Raw genomic sequence first — 21,543 nt, 5'->3', positions numbered from 1 at the left:
CTTCAATGTTGAAATATTGAAAAATAGTCTCCACTAGTAAAAAAAAAAAAATAAAAAAGTATTGCCTCCAGCCTGTCATGTATGCGAGGCATGACTGGAATCCACAATTTCCCTCAAGTTATTTTAACACTTAGCTGCTCTGTGTGGAGTTGTATTAAAAGTGAAAACACACTTAAAGAGTTGGCAGCAATTGAAGTCAGTTTTCTCTGTTTCACCCAAATCTAGACTCTGACAGCGTCTGATCCTCTTGGGCCTGGCTTAGCTCTGTGACCCTGGTGGGTTTTAACATTGAGAGGGCACTAGAACAAACTCTGCATACCCCTAGTTCCTCTTAAAGAACAGACGTCTGGTAACGCAGCCCCGTGGACATCAACCAGCAGAGGTTCCCTCTCTTGTCAGATCAGTTTAGCAGCACACTAAACCCTAACGGCAGCATGTTTTTTTAGCCTCTTGTGCTCATGAATTTTTCAAACTGTACTGCCTGGAATATTAACTTAACCTAAACCCCTCTGAGAGTTGGAGACGGCCTTTCCCCAACTGCACTCCACCTACTGTGGATGTTTAAGGTCCTGCTAATCAAATTCTGTCACTCGATTTTCTTATCGCAGTTGGAAACGTAATCAGTTGGAAAGCTTTAAAGGAGGATAAGATCCTCTGATTGTTTGGCCCTCTTGATGATATTAGCTTAGCAGGAATCCCATGAGACCCAGTGTATTCTCCCCTCACCAGGGCTGAGAGGTTGCCAACCGGCTGTGGTAATTAAACAAACTGAGCTTAGGGGAAGTGTGTGCTGAGCCACTTTTTCCTCACTCTGCCTCACCCCCTCATACCCAAGGGTGAGCGGTTGTAGAAAAGCAGATTTTATGGATTAACATGAACATTTGTTTCTATGACACCTTGTACTCAGGACCCTCCCCGTAGTTTATACAGTACGGGAGACAGCATACACACTGCATGTGTGTGTCTGTGTGTGCGTGTATCCTCATCAGGGAGCGTACCGGCTCGAGGCTGCACTGCGTGACAGTGCTGTTCTCCACAGCACAGATAGGGTGTCTGTCAGCTGGGGCATCACAATGAAGCCCCTGCTGCTTCTGCGAAGGATGCATATTCAGTTCTCCCCAACCCCCCATCCCTTTATGAAAGGGATCATGTTTACTCAGCATTTCCTTTTGAATAAATATTATTTATATAGGCGTAAGGAAAGATAAGCACTCCTCTGTTTTTTTGTCCCTTTACCCCACCAACTTTTGCAAATAAAGTTAGTGCTTTTGCTGTGTATTGTGAAACGTTTCTGAAGTTGTCAAAAACTTTAATGTGCATGACGGATCACAGGGTAGTAGCACTTAAAGATACAGCAGCTTTATTTCTGTATGAATCATTTTTCCTTTCCCGACCACCAGTCCCTGTGCTCCATGGAAGAGTTCAGGAATCTGGACCGAGACATCGAGGGCTCGGCCAAACGCTGGAAGAAGTTTGTGGAGTCCGAGTGTCCAGAAAAAGAGAAATTCCCACAGGAATGGAAGAACAAAAGCTCACTCCAGAGACTGTGCATGATGAGGGCCCTGAGGCCTGATCGCATGACGTACGCCGTCAGGTGAGCAGTGGACTCATGGCTTGCTCTTTGTGATCTGCAAAGGATCTTACTGACCTATGCTGTTCGGTGAAAGGGTAAAAGTTAAACATCTTAACCTTTGGCTTTCAGTTTGATTTGAAAGGGCGTTTGTGGTCACTGTTGCTGTTGTGGCCATTACACAGCTCTGCAGGTCCAATCGATGAGCCTCATTATTAAACAAGGCTGTAGAAAAAGCCCTCAACCGCTGTCTACCTCATATTAACATCTTGTATTAACATGTAATCTCTACTCAGATATCTTATCTGAATATTAAAACAAAAGCAATGGCTGGAGCTACCCATTCATTTTACTTTATATTTGAACTGCTCTGATAGATAAACCCGCTGTACACTACCTGCCCAGCACCAAACATACAAAAAAGACAAAGTTAGTGACTAGCTGGTAAATATAGTGGAACATTAAGCAGCTAAAGAGCCAGGAGCTAAATGGAGAGTATTGTAATTATTGGACTGGAATTATCTGACATTTTGAGACACCCTTTCCTAGAAGGGATTCATAGTGTTTTACTAGGTTGTGAACACGAAGTGTTGTGTAAGAATTTTAAAAAGAGAGCTTGAGAGAGAAAGTTCATGCCTTGCTTACTTACTCGCCTCCACACCTGAAGTGCGTGAGGTGGGTGTGAATGTGAGATTGTCAGCCTACTTGTCAGATAAAGGTGGATGCAGTGTGCAAGTGTGTGTGACTATCTGAGAAGAAGTTCTGGTTAATTAAACTGGTGCCTTTACATGAATCAGGTGCTGATGTTACTAGTTAGCAAGGCTTCCAAAATGTAACCTTAAGATGCTCTGGCCAGTCTCCATCTTCGACTCTCCTCTTGCACATTGTAGTGTTCCACTATTGCTGTAAATGTTTATGTGTCTTATGTGTCAGATCACATGTTAAGCAGGTGGAAATGGGTCTTGATGACAAAATTCTGAAGAGCCCTTTTGCCCTTAGTGTAAATAGTGAGATATTGGCTTTAAGTAAGCTGGCTCAGTTCAGACGTAGACCTCTGTGTAATTCACCAGTATATTTGTAATATGCATCTGAGAAAACTGAAGCTATTTGCTGATACTATTGCTGACAAAATCATAAAAGCATTTTAAATCAAGTTTTAAATTGCATTAATTTTGAATCATCCATCAAAGTTTAATTTATGTGAGCTTTGGATCTTGAAATATTCTGCCAGCGAGGATTTACATGTAAAAAATATGTCATGTCTATTGGAACAACAGTAAGAAAATCATGATGTTTTAAGGTCGAATGGATTTAATCCTGAGCGGTTGAAAAGAGCCACTGACAACACAGCCGTGACTGGAGTTAATTTTTTTTTTTTTTTTATAAGCAGCTGTCTATCTAATGCACTGTACTACAGAAGATTCCCACTCTTCAAGTTCTTCAGCTTGTCGGTCAAAGATAATAAAAAATGTGTTGAGGAGAACTGAGTCATACTCTCCCCGCAGAGACTTTGTAGAGGAGAAACTGGGGAGCAAGTATGTGATTGGCAGATCACTGGACTTCGCCGTCTCCTTTGAAGAGTCGGGCCCGGCTACGCCCATGTTCTTCATCCTCTCTCCTGGAGTTGACCCTTTGAAGGATGTGGAGAAACATGGTAATACTCCCACTTGTTTTATCTTTAATGAAATTCAGACTCTGAGTGGGTTCTGGACTTTTATCAGAACATGCATTTGGCCAATTTATCTGTCATTTCTTTGTTGGTGTGGGAATAATGCAGGATTTTCAGGTACAGGCATACCTGCATGCATGATTTCCACTTTGATTCCTACTGCATAGGATTATCAGCCAGAACAGCCCTCACCCCAACACATCTGCTATGTGTCTCTGTTGTGATATCAGCCATCACTGCCAATGCACAACAGGCTCTGGGTAGATTGAAGGGATTATACTAAAGGTCACGAATATATGAGACGACACCACTGGTGTATTAGGGGCAGCAGAAAGTAAATGTCATTGGTTTTTAGAGTTACTTTACATTCCTGTATGAATAATGCGGATGGCAGCAGGACGCGCTGTTTTGATTTCTGACCACAAATATGCAGAAAGTCAAAGCTTTTGTACTGACCTGGAACGGGGCACCATCACGGCCTGACACTTTTGAATCTGCTGCCAAATAATTCAGTCTGTGGGTATTTGACGTCAGCTCTATGAAATATTCAGATTGCAAGGATTGTATCAGTTTACTGGAACAAAGATATTTCCACAGTGCTTCTGCTATAACTGAGTCTCCATACATGTTCAAATGTCATTATTTTTGTATTCAAGTAATTTGTCATCATGCTTAATTCACAGTTTTTGTCTTTTTTTTGATTTTCTGCTTGCAACTCTTAAACCAATGAGTCCATACCAGTAATTCATTTCAACATGACAGTCAAATGCATCTATTTTTATTTAGTATTTGTGAATATTTTAGATGCCTGGTTTTTAGAAAGAATTTAATCCCAGGCAGCAGCAGGTGGTTAAGTCAGCCATGGAGCTGCCGTAGACAGACCTTCGGCCCTATGTGAAATCCACCATCCTCTCCTAATATGATAAGAGGGAGCACTCTTAGTGGAACTGCCTTTAAGGGATGTGATCATTGATTATCAACACCCTCACTTTAAGCGTAGTCAATCACAAAGCTTAAAGTAACCAGCTGCTGTAGAGAGATTGTGGTGATGATGGGTAGCAGCAGCCGCATTACACCGAACCACAAATAGGTGCGTTTCCATTATAGCTGTGACTATTAGAATTAGGCTTCAATTAGATTTTCATTAGATAGATGATGTGATTTTGTATGCTCGGTGGGGGACTAATATCCCTGAGACAAAACCACATTATCAGCTTGGTTTCAGGTTGGAGTTTTAATGAAATAGATGGAATTAATTCTATTGTTTGAGTTAAATCTCATTGGTGCAACCTCAAGGTGGTCAAGCAAGGCTCAGTCTTTGACCTACTGCTGATTTTGTTGGTAAATGCGCACTGTGACTTTTTTTAATGTTTTGACTAAGAGTTAGATGGGAAGACCATTATCACCGTCACCTCTATGTGTACAGTAGTATTTAGCTTGTTCACTTTTGTCAATATCATAAACGTTTCAATCAGTACATAGGGATTGCATCACCACTCAGAACACCATGATATTATGGTGATATTTTAAACAGCTTTCAGTTCAGTAGTAAGTTCAGTATGTTGCTGGTTTTTTAAGTAAAATAAGAGCACTGATCTTCTCATTCTACTCTCAATAGGTTCAACTAAACACAATTTGAAATTTTATGTGTTTTCTTTCAGGGAAGAAGCTGGGTTACACATTTGACAACAAGAACTTCCACAATGTTTCTCTGGGTCAGGGTCAGGAGGTTATAGCTGAACAAGCCCTCGATTTAGCAGCTAAGAACGGTCATTGGGTCATATTACAGGTACAGTATACACACATACATACCTTACAGGCACACAAAAATATATCTCACCGTGGTATTAATTATAGCTACGGAAGCCCTAAGCAGCCATTCATTCAAATATTTATTTTACTCCGTTTTCCTGTGATAACGGGATAATTCATGTGGACCAATGGCCAGTCTCTTCATAAGAACTTTATTGAAGAGGACAATGAAAAAGATTTAAAAAAAAATCAAACCCACAATTCCAAGAGTATGAATCCTATGCTCTACCAACTGAGCTAACCAGTCACACTGATACACGTAGTGAAATTACCATTAAACCACTGTGTTAAACTACTGTTTTGATCTTGAGATCACGAGAAAATTATCCCGTAATCACAGGAAAATGAAGTAAAAAAAAGTTTGAATCGATGGCCGCTTAGGGCTATAAAGATTACCGTATAAATTCACCCTTCATAATGAGCCAGCACACCACCTGATTTGTTGTCACAAAAAACTACCAACACTCATATTGGGTAGAGGCAGCTATAGATTAAGGAATCTGAACACTAAAATGAGATGTATAAAATGACACTTCAGTATGATTGGTAAAGCAGTCTGACTCTCACTGAATTGTGGTAACCCTTATCCACCTCACACAAAATGTGTCAAATCAAAAAAAAAAAGGTTGCAATAAAAAGTGCCACAGACATTCATGAAAACAAACATGTATATCTATATTTTGCAAAATGAACATAAGGCTCATTTTGTGTCAAAGATTTTCTATTCAGGAGTGGTTTTAGGTGGCATTTCCTTTATCGCTGTATGTTGTGAACGAGGTGCATTATCTCATTGTTTTTCATTGCATACTCAATGGGATGTTTGCTTTCCTCCCAGGTTTGTCTGCATGGAAAAGTGAATTTAATTTTCTCTGGAAATTTTCTAACTGAAAGGGCCGCTGCATTATACAGTACAATATCTACAGCTGCTGTGTCTGTTCTCCTCTTATCTGGAGGGCAAGGCTGGCGTTTGCATTTTAAGTGGAAACCTTGGTGGAATTCTAATGGAAAGTATCGACAGATATGAACCGCAGACCGAGCACTGCAGGACACCCATTTCTTTTAATTCACACAGCTGGTAGAAATTCAAAAAAAATAAATAAATACATTGGGATGCCATCACTCTCTGCTCCAGACCCAGGATAGCAAAGACAAGCAGTTGTTTAATTACCTTTGCATAAGAATCCCGATCGATAGGCTTAAAAAGGCCTTGTCCCCCTGGCAACAAACCTCCCACTCGCTTTATCATCGGCTGTCTGTTTGTGTGCCCACTGAGAGCCACCCCTGTGGCACTGAGGAAAACAGAGGGGAGGGGACGTATCATATCCTCGTCTCTCCTGTTTTTACCACCAGTATCTTCTCCTGATATAACTCTCCATCTTGTCCCTTCTGCGCCTCTTCCCACCCTCTCATTCCACCACGTAGCTTTCATACTTTAGTCTTATCATTTTCTTACACCACCTACCCTCTTATCAATCCTCACGTCCTCCCACCTTTTTCGACAAACCCATCTCTCTGCCCCCTCCTCTCTTTCTCATCTCAGCTATCCACCTACCAATCCAGCCCCCCCTTCCCTCCCACCCTCGTCTCACAGTCCACCTTTACTCTCCCACTGCCAAGCCGGGCTCCATCAGCGGAGGGCCAGGTCAATGGCAGGTTCCCCCTTCGCTGACGGGTAATTATACTGCAGAACATCAGCTCCTGCTCAGATGGGCCTGGGAGACAGAGATGCAGAAACTTTGAAAGCAGCCCATTGGGAGGGAGGATGGGGGGAGATGGAGAGGCAATCAATCGGGCAGATTGGAGTTGAATATCCCACATCGGTCAGGCAGTGGGAATCGAGTGGCCTTAACTTGCCATCCTCTTCGCACGTTCACTGCTATAGCCATGCCTATTTGCACCCAGTGGCAGAATGAAGTGCAGATACAAGAGAAAGCAGGAGAGACAATTTGATGAAAATGCTCTCCCTCAATGTCCTCTATTCACTTTACTTTGTATTGAAGGGCTAGATAGCTTTGGTAGTCTTGAAACATAAATGATTCATGCATTCCCCCTTTTTGAAACCTTACATTGAGAGCTGGACAAGATACATTTTATCTATTGATGTAGGGATGACCTTAACCTACAAGGATGGCAAGTATTAAACTGAACAATTTCAGTTACACTGCAAATATCAGTATTGTGGCCCTGTTTAAGTAATTCATGTGAAGTGAATTATCTTTTATGTAAACTATATAGAGTTTCACTCTTCCCAGGGGAGTGAACAAACACTTACATTTGGCCTCACTAATGAACCAAGCGCTATCCGTTACCTTAATAAGGACCCCACAGAGGTTAAATGGCTGGGATTCCCTGCCAGTCAGTCAGAACTGAAGAAGCGTCTTGAAGTATCTTCTATCAAGCCCAGTTGCCCTTGATTTTAACCGTCCTTGGATCCTCTATGTAACAGAGTTGCAAAATAGGAGGAGCAGCTGGTTCCAAAAGTAGTTCCCCACCCGTAATTTACAGTTTTAAAGTTTTATTGTATTGATATCTACAATGTACCTCAACCCAAAAACACACGTTAAATCAGAGACACCTGTGTAGGAAACTGACCATTTATATCAAACATTTATGGCATTATATTTGGTAGAAAAGGCTCAAGGACTAAGAAGAAGAAGAACTAATCCCCCTTAAACAAATACATAAACAATTATTCCAAACCATACCAAAAATATATCGCATAAGGAGGAGGTCAGGGCAGTGGAGCCAGCTGCTGCAGCAAACAGCATCGGCATGAGTGTACTAGCAGAGTGATAGTGAGAAGTGTGAGGTTATAAAGGCTGCACTGTACAACTGCATGAATATGATGCACAATATCACAAATCACACATTTGCCTCGGCACATCTTATGACAGAGTTTCCATTCCAGCTTTGGAGAAGATCCAAAGGCCAATCATCAAACATCTTTATGCTGAAAATGGACTTTGCAACTGTATTTCCTACTGTCCTGTTCTCAGTTATTTTAGCCCAGGTTTGCCAGACTAATTTTCAAATGCACATTAGTCTGGAACTTCTCAGTTCATTTTCTATTTCAACGGGGCATTTTTAAGCAAACCAAAATGCCCCTGGACGCAATTGGATAGACCCACAACCAATCAGAGCAAGCAAACGCGTGACATAGCGCTGAGTGACGCGTGCATCCATACAGCCATTTTCAAGCAGGAAAACAAACATTCTCAAATTAGAGCTAAAGAGCACTCTGGGCAGTATGAAGGTTTCACTGTATAGAAATCCCAACGGTATGACTTTCAACGCCGCCACAAATACAGACACACCCCTTTCTGTGACAGTGATACAGAGATGCTGTGTTGAGGTGATGTGCTGTAAGGCAAGTGACGCCGAGTGAAACTGCCTGACGTCATTTTCAATGCCACAATGCGACAACTTTTCCAGTAGCTGGTAAACAACACAGCTACTGGACTAGACAATGTCAAACACGGTCATATACTGTATATCCCAGTGAAATGTCAGAAGGTATGAAAAATCAGAGACTGCCCAAGCCAACAGTACACTAAAATGTTTTTCTGAAAACATTTGAAGCTGGAAATAGGCAATGCAGTGACAGAATATTGATTCATATTTGATCAGCACCACCTACTTTGACAGTTTGATCTGAGCCTGGTGTGTTGCGCTGGACGGATGCAGGTCCAGATCTACGACCAACTATGGCAGAGGCACGTGTGACTTTATAAATCTGACCGGTGACGCTCCCCTGTTAGTCATCGCCTCAAACCCACCCCGTGCTAGATAAATTAACAATTTAGATTCTCAAAGCCACTTACACTGCCTCCTGCATATTTGTGAATATAATCGGAACATTTTTAAATTTAGACTCGGCAGTCTGTCGTGCTGTCAGTGCCTGTTGTTCTCGGCAGTCCTGTTAGTCCCTCAGTCCTGTTAGCTGTGTTCCTGCGTCAGTCTGGAGTCTGACCGCGTCTCCACTGCAGGGCCGCCTCCTCAGTGCTGGAGCCCAGCTGTGCAGCCGTCCTCAGCGCTGTTCCTTGACAAATGTGTTTTTGCACGTGTGAAAGAGAGGGACTGTGTGCGTGCACCTGCATGTGTTAATCTTTTCTTGTGTACAACCCAGCGTATGTGTGCAAGACAGGCGGCTCGATGTGCCATTGTGCTTTCCCTCAGGTTGTGTTTGATAGCAATGCATCAAAGACCTTGCCAGTGGTGTCTTCTAATGGGTTTTAGATTCAACTTTTATATTATTATGTAAATAGGTGACTCTTTGATGTAGTATCAGCGCAGTCATCACAGGGGCTGGAAGGCCCTTATCAACAAGACATTGAGGGAACAAAAAATGTTGCACCTGAAAGTTAATTAAAAAGCCATAAAATAGTGGCTGCTCCTCTGTCTTGTTTGTTTGTCTGTCGGCCTCCTGGTCTCTCTCTCTCTCTCTCTCCCTGTTCCTCTCCCTCTTCTCCCCCTGCAGCCAGAGGATGAATGGTTTCATTACAGTGACAAGTTCTGAGGCAGTCTCTCACTTCTTCTCTTGGCTCCCTTTATTGCCAAACTATTTACATGCCAAGAGGAAGGGTTGTACTCTGGCTTGATGAAAAAGCGCTCGAATTTAGACTTTTAATTTGTATACCATTCATTATTCTCTACGGCATCAGGAGGCAAACTCACTTATCCCCTTCTCAGCTTCAAGCTCCCAACGGACGCCTCGCTCCCAGAATGTAAAACTTTGCTCTCCTCTTATTTCTCAATGACTCCCCCAAAAATTGACGTTCCGCTCCCTGTCATGTCCCGCCATTCTGAAAGAGGGCTAGCTTCAGCCATCATAAGGAAGATTAAATATGGAGAGCAAAGGGAAATGAGAAAGTAAAGAGGCTTATGAATTAATGACTGGAGTTATTAGTGCTGTAATTAGATTTAGGGAATGGGCAGTGCTGCATGGTGAGATGTGGGGGTGGGGGGGGGGCAGCTTGGCTGACTCCTTATCATTCACAGGATATCCTGTAAGTGTCAGGACAGTTGAGATGGAAAATTGAGCTCATCCATGCTTGTGTGATAGTACATGTCAGCTCCGCTGCCCGCGCCGCACTGTGAGATGAATATGCAGAAAAGTCAAGCTGAAGTTAGGCCAGTGAATGGTCGCTTAATGTCAGCAACCTGGAAGTGGGTTTCAAGTGCCATGTACCATTTAATTTGGTGCCACATCAAAGTCAAAGCGAAGAGAGGAGAATGTGCAATATTTTAATTGCTCCTTTTTGCTAGTTGTCATTACAAACAGAAATTATACGGGCAATTCCAGCATCAAGTAACTTATTAAGCTGTTATGTGTTATCCATTAAAGACTTTCACGGATATCCAACAGACATTATCTGGGTTGTAGATTAGACTCTCTACCCTCACAGGGGAGAATTCATTTTGCCTAACAACTTGTCTTTTCAACCCTATACCTGCTGATCCCGATTCCTGTTACCCTCCCTGTAGAATATCCACTTAGTGGCTCGCTGGCTGAGTACTTTAGAGAAACTTCTGGAGCAGCATGCAGAGGGAAGCCACGATAACTTCCGGGTGTTTGTCAGTGCTGAGTCCTCCTCCACCCCAGAGGGCCATATCATCCCGCAGGGTATCTTGGAGAACTCGATCAAGATCACCAACGAACCTCCTACTGGCATGCATGCCAACCTGCACAAGGCCCTGGACAACTTCAACCAGGTAATACACCCAGAGGTCTGTTATGATGATAACAAACTCTTCAGCACTGGAAAATTACTAAAACCATTTACTTATATACTATGTTGAGCTACATTATTTCAGTATTTCTATTTTATACTAAATACATTATTATGGACTGAACTACTGAACATTACTGTATATGAATAAAAGCTAATATCAACACTCGATCAGCCGACTCTGAGGCTCCCCTTACAGTTTTTTAGCATCTTTCAGACCATTGTTTTGCTTTATCAACCTTGTTTCCAGCAGTGGCATGCAGCTGTTTTGTGCATTTTCTTTTGTCTTTTTATAGACCCTCTGTACACTATCTGCCCAGCACAAAATGAGTTAGCGAGTGACCATATTGGCGTTTTTAGCAGTAAAGTGCCACATCTTTTTCCTAGCAGTTAATGGGGAACAAAAGAGAGCTACAAGTAGAGTTAATATTGGACTATTGGTTTATTGGGTGGCCAGATGTACAACTTCAAATGAATGCTAATATTGTCTGCTAGATGTATAAAAATAAGCAAAAGTTTGCTTAAATATAAAACAACTTTATATGGTGATAAAATATTAGTGTTGTGTTAACAGCTTTCTCTGCTGCCCCCATGGACAAGAAATCTATTTTCTAAAACTAGCCTCAACCCAACCAGATACAACTTTAATATTCCACCAAAAAAATCAATCCATATTTCATTGTTATATTCCAATTATATAAAATGTGCATTTTTGATTTTGAAGGTTCCAACAAATGATATGATTACTTCTTTAATGTGAGTATTTCCTGTTGAAATCTTTGGTGGGAAATCAAGATTTGATAGAAAGTTATGGAAGGCTGGACAGTTGTAAAATCATTTAATTAACTAAATCTTTAGAAATATACCCACTTGTGTAGGTCATCACTGAAGATGCACACTTCACAGGATGTTGAGGGACACTTCCTGTTGATACGTGCTACCTTCCTCAGAAGGACTCATTTTCATTCAGTTTGCCATGAGCGGCAGTTGAGACAACACATTTCAATTTTCACTCCAGATTTCTCATTAATTTGCCAATTTGCAGAAATGTAGGAGCTAGCAGATGGGGAGTGTCACCTTTCATTCACCCTGGAATTGCCTCTGACCCATGGAGGACAGATGTGAACATACCACATGCTAACGTTAAAAGTTTGTGTGGTTACATCCTGCAGGGAGTGGTATTAAGTGAGGATCAACAAAGTCAATTTGCCACTTTTTGGCTTTGTTATCAGAGAGTGGCCAGACAATAGCATGATCCCTGGCCATTCTGTAGCCCTAATAGTTGGAATGGATCAGTGCACTGGAATGGCCTCCCCCGGCATTTCTCTACCTTAGCGGTTCTCCTCTTCATTTAAGCCTACCTAGATTACCTCAGTGCTTCACTGCCAATGTATCTTCATTCGCACCATTATGTAAGTGCTAGGCTTCCTCCCAGTCCATTTCCACAATCCTTAGTTTGCCGATGTCTATCTGGCTGATAAGTGTAACGTGCTTGTTAGCCCTGCTTTATTCAGAGCCACAGGAAGATCCGCTGAGGTAAAGATGTGGAAAATATTCCAGTCATGTGTACTCAGTGAAAACTAATCAATGTTAGGCTAACTCTCTGTAATAGCCCACCCACATGGCTAAAGCCAGTGCTAAGCCAGAGAAATGACAGAAAAAGTTTCTTTTGTCTTGACCTTTTCACTGTGAGATGCGTGCAGTTCCACTGCCTATTTCCATCCCCAGAAGCCTGTAGGATGGCATCTGGGCGGGCTATAGTTAACGTCTGGTAAAATGGTTTTCACTGAGATAACGCTTGTTGTTAAATAAGCTGTCATGGATTAGCACGTCCATGTTTGCTGAAAGTGATCAATTCTGTTTATCTTTTCAGGTTATTCAGACTCATGTTGGTGCTAATTGTTGACCTCTGTCTGTTCAGGTATATTGAGGGGTGTTTTCCAGTGCATGTGTGTGTTGACGTGTCTTTCTCTCTGCAGTCTGACTGCATGTCATTTCTCTCCAGTCCACAGGTCATGAATAGGGAGGCTATGCATCTCTTTCAGCTGTGTTGAGCAGAGGAGTACTGTGCAGAATATTAACTAAATCTCCAAAAGGGGATGTGTGTGTGTGTGTGTGTGTGTGTGTGGTAGCCAGCCTTCACTGTACTTGTGTGTGTGCGTGCGCATCGTACGAGTCAGCTCCCCAGGGCACTGCAGCAGGGGAAGTAAAAGGGCCTTCACGCAGCACTCACCATGACACATGCTGGAATAAAGAGAATTTAGCCTTCCTATTTCCATAGGGGTTATTGGCATGCTTATTTAACTGTCTCTCCCCCCAGAGATTACAATGCCATTTACGTCCAGTTTTTTATTTGCCTGTCTGGAATAATGAGCCCAGGAGACAGTTGGAGGCTGAAAGCGCCTGACAAGTTGTGACAATTAAAAGGGAATCTCATCGTCTGGTTTATTGCTATCTAGTCATCTCATTGTCGGTCTGTTGCTGCAGCACCAGGGATTTGACAAAATAAAACAGATCACAGGACTGCCTGACACAACTTTTTACCTGTAACATACCAACGTGGTTAAGTTAATGCAGACATACAGTTCAGGAGGGTGTGAGTGTCTGACTTTTAAATGTGTCACTCTTTTTTGTGTGTGTTTGTGTTTTCCAGGACACGCTAGAAATGTGTGCACGGGAGAATGAGTTTAAGAGCATTTTGTTTTCCCTGTGCTACTTCCATGCTGTGGTGGCAGAGAGGAGGAAGTTTGGTCCTCAGGGCTGGAATAGATCGTACCCTTTTAACACCGGCGACCTCACCATTTCTATCAACGTCCTCTACAACTACCTGGAGGCCAATCCTAAGGTAGAGATCTTTCTGTTTTTCTTTTATTCCTGTGCAAAGGATTACAAAAACCACCGTTTGTAATCTTAATTGGATATCAAAACACATGTGACCTTAGCTAAACACTACAGGCCATCTTCTAGCAAAGCAACATCCCCTCTGTCTCTAATTCCCAGGTGCCGTATGATGACCTGCGATACTTGTTCGGTGAGATCATGTACGGGGGTCACATCACAGACGACTGGGACCGCCGTCTGTGTCGGACCTACCTGGAGGAGTTTATCAAGCCAGAAATGATGGAGGGAGAGCTGTACCTGGCGCCTGGCTTCCCCTTACCAGGAAATATGGACTACAACAGCTACCATCAGGTGAGGCAGACAAGACTGTGGCCATTCCTAGCTTTTAGATTAATAAAAGTAATTCCAGCAACAAAAAGGATGCAAGAGAAAAGAAAAAAAGCAGGATAAAAGGGTGATTTCATCCATACCCAAATTTACTATACATGGAAATATTAAGATTACAGCAGTGACACTCCAGGGGTGTCTATATGGCCTCCAGCCATTAATGGTGGTTTAATATTACTAAAACTGTCACCATAATTAAACCTATTTTTTCATCTCTATTCCACTGTGGGTAGAGTTCTACATTTCAATGCTAAATCAATAACAATAAAATTCTTCCATATGGGTCCTTGGGACATAACAGATTGTAGTATTTCTCTGAGGTGGAGCTGCTCTGTGAGGGGAAAGAGTTTGCCAGTAAATCTAACTGGCAAACTTGAATGTTAGCAAACTGAGATTAAGAAATCATCTAACAGGGAAAGTTGAAAGGCATGAAAGTCAGAGCTAGAGGAGTCACCAAATAAATGGATACACGTGCACAACGAAATGATGCAAAGAATAGATTTTGTGCTAGCAGCGATGTACTTACATCCATCCATTAACAAAAGTTAATTGTGTTAAATGTGAAAGGACTTGGTCATAAGCCATGTTTCCATCTAACTGTCGTGTGAATTTTAAGCAAACTTTTGAAATGTCCCAAAAAAGACAAACAAAGAAAATGTGAATCAGGCACGTTTCCATCAGCCGGTTTGAAGCAAATAAACCAGGCTACGCAAAGCATTAACGTCAGAAGTTTATGTTAAGCATGTAATAAGGTTGCGAACCAAAAACAATCACATGGACCTGAAGACCATGGATCTGAGAAAAAATGGAGAGAGGTCCTCAGAAATGTGTTTCAAGTGGGCAAGTTTCTTCTCTAAATCAGAGGTAAATGTTCGCTACGTAAGAACTTAATGGGAAAAGGTGTTTCCATCACCCACTAAGCGCATTAGCTCTTTTTCAAAAAAGACCTCAAGGGAGTGTAAAAACTTGTTTGAAAAATTGTGGAAGTTGTTTTGAATTTTGCCGCCTCCATCAACTTTTTCTAATGTGATACTTCAAAATGCGCATGGAAACACTGATGGAAACACGGCTATTAGTAATGGACCCACAGACAATTATCACCCAACTCTACAGTTTCCTTCAGTTTTATGTAGTGTTTCAGCTTTCAGCTCCTTGTTATGGTTTAATGGGCCGCAACTTCAATGTTTTAGTTTAAAGCCACACCTGGCAGCTGTTTTCAGCAATAAATCAACTCTGAAACACCCACCGTGCACTAACCCCACAGCACCAAACAGCAGACAGACAAAGCTACTAGCTGGTATGCATATTTTCCTCAGGGGTTGATGGAGAACACAACAAAGCTAAAATTTAGCCTTATGTAAATAAATGCTGTAGATGCTCAATGCCTGCTTGATGGGAGCTTGAGCCCCCATGCTGCCCTGGTTATACATTTAAAATGCTTTGAATAAACATACACCGTACATTAGCTACTAGTCAGGTATTGCTTCACCTCAGTCTAGCTCACCTTGTCTGTCATAATATTTATCATTTAAGGCAATCTTTGATTGACAGGGTGACTCTAGAAATGAGGTAGGTTTTGCCAACTGCTGCAGTGCATTATAAAGGCTCACATATTATTCAGCATTCTCAGAAATTGATAAATAAAAAAGGCCAAGCATATTGTGCTCCATTCAGTTTGGAATAAAGTGGTTGTTTTTTGGGGTGGATTTTTATGACAGAAACCAGCGTCACTGGTGTCCCTTAAGAAAAACTGCCAACATTTATATGTTGACAGTGTTTCAGAAAATGTGTTCTTCCAGTCCAGATTTCCCTCGTGAGGTCCCTGGGGAGGAACAAGGAGTGGGAAGAACAACTTGTATTTAATTTCCCCTCAGTCTGGGTGCTCCACAACGGGCACATCCTGGCTCATTTAGTGGCTCGGGTGGGACGGGCTGAAGCGTTTTACGTTTGGCTGTCACCACACAGCCAAGCCGAGGGCTGAGGGGTTGGCTGAAGAACAGGGGCTGTAAAGGCCTGTGGGTCCCCGTGGGTCTGTTAGGCCATCACCTCCCTCCCAACCATCTGGAGCAAACAGTAAATTTGGGTGAGGAGGAGAAGGATGGAATAGGCACAAAGATGAGGTGACTCAGCAGTTTTACTCCTCTTTCAACAATATGCAGGTGTACGCAATCAGCCAACGCAAGTTAGCCAGCAAGTACAGAGGAGATCAAACAAGCGGACTACAAAGTGTTTCTGTATTAAAGGCCAATATATTTTCACTTTCATCAGGACATTATGATTAGAAGAGCTGTTTTTATTTAATGTAAGTGCCCCACAAAAAGCAGACTTACTCAGTTGAGGTTCCACTTTCATCTGCACAAACTTAAAAGCATACTGATATTCATTATGGACCAGCAGATGGAAAATGCCACATTTCTTTCCCCTTGTTATGGTCATTAACAGTCTGTCAATTGATCCTGAGTGTTTGAATCTCCCACAGAAATATCTCATCATTTATATGCTTCCATTCTTGTCCTTTGTCAGCAGTACTTTAGAAGAAACACCTGAGAGAGAGAAAAAAAAGACTTTGGTATTGGTTTTCTGTTAGGAACTAATAGGAGTTGCCAATCTTAATGCTGTTAATATAAAATAAGGGGTAAATTAGGGGTAGAGTTAAAACATTTTGCTGTTCGGGTGAAAAATCAATTTTTTCTGCTCGGGCCCCATAGAATTTCAAACTTTTGAGGTTCAAACGGGACTCTGTAAAGATTAAAATCTGGGTTAAGATTTCTGATGTCACAAGAGTTCCACACGGTTCTGAAATGGATTTCTCCTGCTCCAGTACATTGACGACACCCTACCTGCCGAGTCGCCCTACCTGTACGGCCTTCATCCCAACGCTGAGATCGGCTTTCTCACACAAACCTCGGAAAAGCTTTTCCGCACGTTGCTGGAGATGCAGCCCAGGGACGGAGGAGTCGGTGAGGGAGGTGGGACAACGCGTGAGGAAAAGGTAAAGAAGAAACCCCCTTTTATACAGCCTGTTCAAGGCAGGAATGTATACTGTTAAAGCCTCCTCTCTTTCTGAGACTTCACTGATGTTGGGAGATACGGCCGGGGCTAGTGTTGGATGGGGTTCAGGTCAGGGCTCTGTGTAGGCCAGTTAAGTTCTTCCACATCAAACTGGGGAATGTATTTGTTTATGAAGCTGGCTTTGTGCACAAAGGCACTGCCATGTTTGGACAGGAAACTGTTGCCACCGAGTTGGATGCACTCTATGCTATATCATTGTCTGCTCTAGGATTAAGATTTCACTTGGTTGGAATTATGGAGCCTTGCAAAACCAGTGGAAAACAGCCCCACTAAAGTATGTGGACAAAGAATTGGGCTGTGACTTACTAATTATAATACTATTATACTAATTATCACTTAATCTGCCATATGTCCTCAAATAATCAATTCTTCATTTTGTCTCTTAAATTTCAGAAAACAGTGAAACATTCTCATTGTAATTCCCCACAGCCTGAGGTGATGCATTCAGGTGTCAGTTGTTTTATCCAACTAACAATGAAAGATATGAAGTTTTTACGATCACATATGACAAAGAAAAGAAGGAAATCCTCACATTTGAGAATCTGCAACCAGTCCTGATTCATTATCTGTTAATTAACTAATCGAATAATGGATTCATGGTCTCAGCTCTAACAGGGAAATACTTTTGGCCATAGGAAATATGTTTGATGCTACCCAGGTTCTCTTAGAAAGGCTTGAACTGATTTGTTGTTGTTATTCTCTGATTCCAGTATGTTTTTATGACTTTTTGATTTGTTTTCTTTATACTGTTCTAGGATCTGAATGCTGTTTCAGGAGTGTTTTTTTTTATCATGACTAATCTCTTAATTTATCTTAATTAATTAAGAAATGAATCTTCTACTTTGTCAGTTTATACATAACTTTCTAAATTCAAAGCTTTGTGGGACATCTTGACAATACATTGTGTGGTCTGTTGGTGCTCTATCATTATTCAATGGATTAGTTTAGTTGGTTTCACCTGAACAGGTTTTTGACCCTTAACATACAATTTTCCTGTCTTATTCCCTTCTTATCAGCCTTAAGGTTTGAGTTTTGTTTTATCTTATTCCACACTGGCTCACAGTATCACATGTAGAGAATTGGCTTGTTCCAGCTCTTGATTCATGTTAAATGATCTGGGTAGGATTTTAGAAAAGCTGAGGTCAGAGGCATACATGTGGCTCTTGTTTTTTGCCTGGTGTAATAAAAAGTGACTTATTCTCAGTGTAAATATTACATAACATGTATTCATGGAAGGAAAGAGAACAGGCTTCTTAAAATGTTTGTTTCCTTATGACAGAACCTACAAGCAGGCCAGTGGGATTTCTGGGGTGGGGGTGGGAGGGTTACAATGGTGGCATTTAAACTTAAGTTGATTCTGATATGTTATTCTGTTTTGAAAAGTCAAGTCCTCATATATGGGCGATATCCTGAGCACGAATGTAAACCAAGGCCTTTCTTGAATTCGACTGTCTCACTAAAGCGCCAAATCTTAAATGTACAATGACGACAGGTGACATTTTCTGTAGCTGCTGCACACTGAATTGAAAATAAATTGCAGGCCAACTGTTTGGGACCTCTGACAGCACCCCGGGTGATTTTTACAGGGATGGCATTTTCTGGTGCATTTTCTGGTTCAGTACTGCTCTGAAATGAAGCTTATATGAGTATAAAAGCTCAAACAAATATCCTGTCAGAGAGAGTGCAGCCTTGCACACTCCCTCAATGGATTAAGTGTCACTTTTTTAATATCATAAATAAGGATCTTGGTTGTCAAAGTGTTAGCTTTGTTAAAAAGTAATTTATGCTTATTGTTGCTTGAAACAAGCAGCAAAATCCGAGTTATGTTATCACCATCAGCCTGATTTCTCTTTTTTAATAAGTGCATGGTTACTTTTATGCTTGTGAGTGATGTGGTGGTTCTTAATCATGTATTAAAATGACTGCATTTTGTTTAGTGAAAAAGCAGTGTAAATTGCTGGTGATAAAGCCTCTCGTGTGTTACATTCTAGTCAGAGTGATAATCATCCGTTCCTCTCAAAGATGAATTCCCTGAAATGTTTGACAAACATAGAGGATCGTTTAACAACACGTACAGCTGTTCTGAACCATCTAGATGAAAAAAAAAATTTTCTGCTGCACAATCATTTTTTTCCCTGTCCAGGTAGCAACCTGCGGCCATTTAAGAATGATTATGGACCTAAGTATGCAGTAAGTCTAGTCCATGTCAAATCACATTTTGACAGATTTACTGGTTGTCCATATGTTGTTCATAGTGCAGCAGTAAAGAGGAACTGTCGCGAGAAAACTGTGTTTCACTTGCAGATTGACTGTATTATAGTCTGTGATGAAGCAAAGCATGAAACGAGCCTTATTTCTGGGAAAATCTGTTCAAAGGAGGTTTAAAGTCTGACCTAAGTTAGCATTGGCATGTATCCCTCCACACTAGCCTGGTCCTGGTCAAGCTATCGTTCAGGTTTAGCTTCACTTCAGGCCTTCCTCTATACTGCTGCATTGTGAACGTAATTCAGTTTGCTGCACTTAGCGTGTAGTTGAAATCTGAGCTCGTAACATTTTCAGTCTAAAGTATCTGCACCGTTCCCAATTCAACGTAAGTCCTTTTAGATGAAGTGCAGCCTTATCCCAATAAACAATTTTTGCCAATGGCGTAGTAAGAGAGAGAGAGTAAAATGAGAGAGTCTTTTACAGTAAATACCAGAGCAGAGCAGATAGCCAATCTTAAGCTTTTAATAAATATTCCCACCATATGGAGGATGTTGTGTTACTTGTACAAACAAAGTAGCAGAATCCAACTGATAGAGAACTTCCTAGAAAATATTAATGCTTAGAAATCTTTCAGTACCAATGATAGAAAGAAAGAAAGAAATTTAAGATCACTCATTTGTGTATTCTCAGTTTGTGTCAAATATTACATACAGTATGCTGCCAATTCTATTTTTGCTTTAAAGGTTCAGTGGGCAACTTTTACAAAAATAAGCTTTTGGCATATTTGCTAAAACCGTCATTATATCCCGACAGTAGTACATGAGACAGATGTGTCAGTGTGACGGTGTCAGTCACTGCCTGTGCACAAGCTGTGCACAGGTTTTGCCAACATGTCTGTGAACATGCCCCCCTCCCCTTCCTTTGTCAACAACTGCGTATGGTACAAAACACGCGTGTGAACACGTCCCGGCTCCACACGGAGTTTTGGGATCATTATGTTCAATGTCATGCTGCTCATATTGACGAGTGGCAAAGAGGAATGACGACAAACAGTAGGGAATAACCTTTGAGGTGTACTAGCCTCTCGTCCCACTGTTAGATGTTGCAGCTGTCTCTGAAGCCTGGGGCACTGTGCCCTGGGCCACGAAGCTTTGGAGGGGCATCTTTGCGAATATGATTCAAGGCGTGGGGGGACCGAGCTCTTGCCGTGGAGAATAGTGATGTGTCAAACGATGGGCGCCAACTCCTCTCTGAGAGACGATTTCAATGTATTACAGATGAAGAATTCTGCTCTGCTCTAAAAAATAAAGGGAACACTTAAACAACACAATGTTACTCCAAGTCAATCACACTGAAATCAAACTGTCCACTTAGGAAGCAACACTGACTGACAATCAATTTCACATGCTGTTGTGCAAATGGAATAGACAACAGGTGGAAATTATAGGCAATTATCAAGACACCCCCAATAAAGGAGTGGTTCTGCAGGTGGTGACCACAGACCACTTCTCAGTTCCTATGCTTCCTGGCTGATGTTTTGGTCACTTTTGAATGCTGGCGGTGCTTTCACTCTAGTGGCAGCATGAGACGGAGTCTAAAACCCACACATGTGGCTCAGGTAGTGCAGCTCATCCAGGATGGCACATCAATGCGAGCTGTGGCAAGAAGGTTTGCTGTGTCTGTCAGCGTAGTGTCCAGAGCACGGAGGCGCTACCAGGAGACAGGCCAGTACATCAGGAGACGTGGAGGAGGCCGTAGGAGGGCAACAACCCAGCAGCTGGACCGCTACCTCCGCCTTTGTGCAAGGAGGAGCAGGAGGAGCACTGCCAGAGCCCTGCAAAATGACCTCCAGCAGGCCACAAATGTGCATGTGTCTGCTCAAAAGGTCAGAAACCGACTCCATGAGGGTGGTATGAGGGCCCGACGTCCACAGGTGGGGGTTGTGCTTACAGCCCAACACCGTGCAGGATGTTTGGCATTTGCCAGAGAACACCCAGATTGGCAAATTCGCCACTGGCGCCCTGTGCTCTTCACAGATGAAAGCAGGTTCACAGTGAGCACATGTGACAGACGTGACAGAGTCTGGAGACGCCGTGGAGAACGTTCTGCTGCCTGCAACATCCTCCAGCATGACCGGTTTGGCGGTGGGTCAGTAATGGTGTGGGGTGGCATTTCTTTGCGGGGCCGCACAGCCCTCCATGTGCTCGCCAGAGGTAGCCTGACTGCCATTAGGTACTGAGATGAGATCCTCAGACCCC

The 21,543-nt window shown here is 42.2% G+C and overlaps 1 protein-coding gene across 1 annotated transcript in view; it reads left to right on the top strand.

Moving 5' to 3' along the window:
- The window catches only part of LOC123983449 (dynein axonemal heavy chain 9-like), a 137,072-nt gene that overhangs the window by 110,228 nt on the left and 5,301 nt on the right, over positions 1 to 21,543 (top strand). The window contains 7 exon segments of the mRNA XM_046069706.1: positions 1,401 to 1,594; positions 3,076 to 3,224; positions 4,901 to 5,028; positions 10,536 to 10,763; positions 13,434 to 13,625; positions 13,781 to 13,972; positions 16,830 to 17,000. Coding sequence (XP_045925662.1) covers positions 1,401 to 1,594; positions 3,076 to 3,224; positions 4,901 to 5,028; positions 10,536 to 10,763; positions 13,434 to 13,625; positions 13,781 to 13,972; positions 16,830 to 17,000 — 1,254 coding nt within the window.

Source organism: Micropterus dolomieu, linkage group LG14 (assembly GCF_021292245.1).
Source record: "Micropterus dolomieu isolate WLL.071019.BEF.003 ecotype Adirondacks linkage group LG14, ASM2129224v1, whole genome shotgun sequence".
Classification (NCBI taxonomy): Eukaryota; Metazoa; Chordata; class Actinopteri; order Centrarchiformes; family Centrarchidae; genus Micropterus; species Micropterus dolomieu.
The sequence above is the reverse complement of the archived record's forward strand: the minus strand, read 5'-3'. Positions and strand labels throughout refer to the sequence as shown.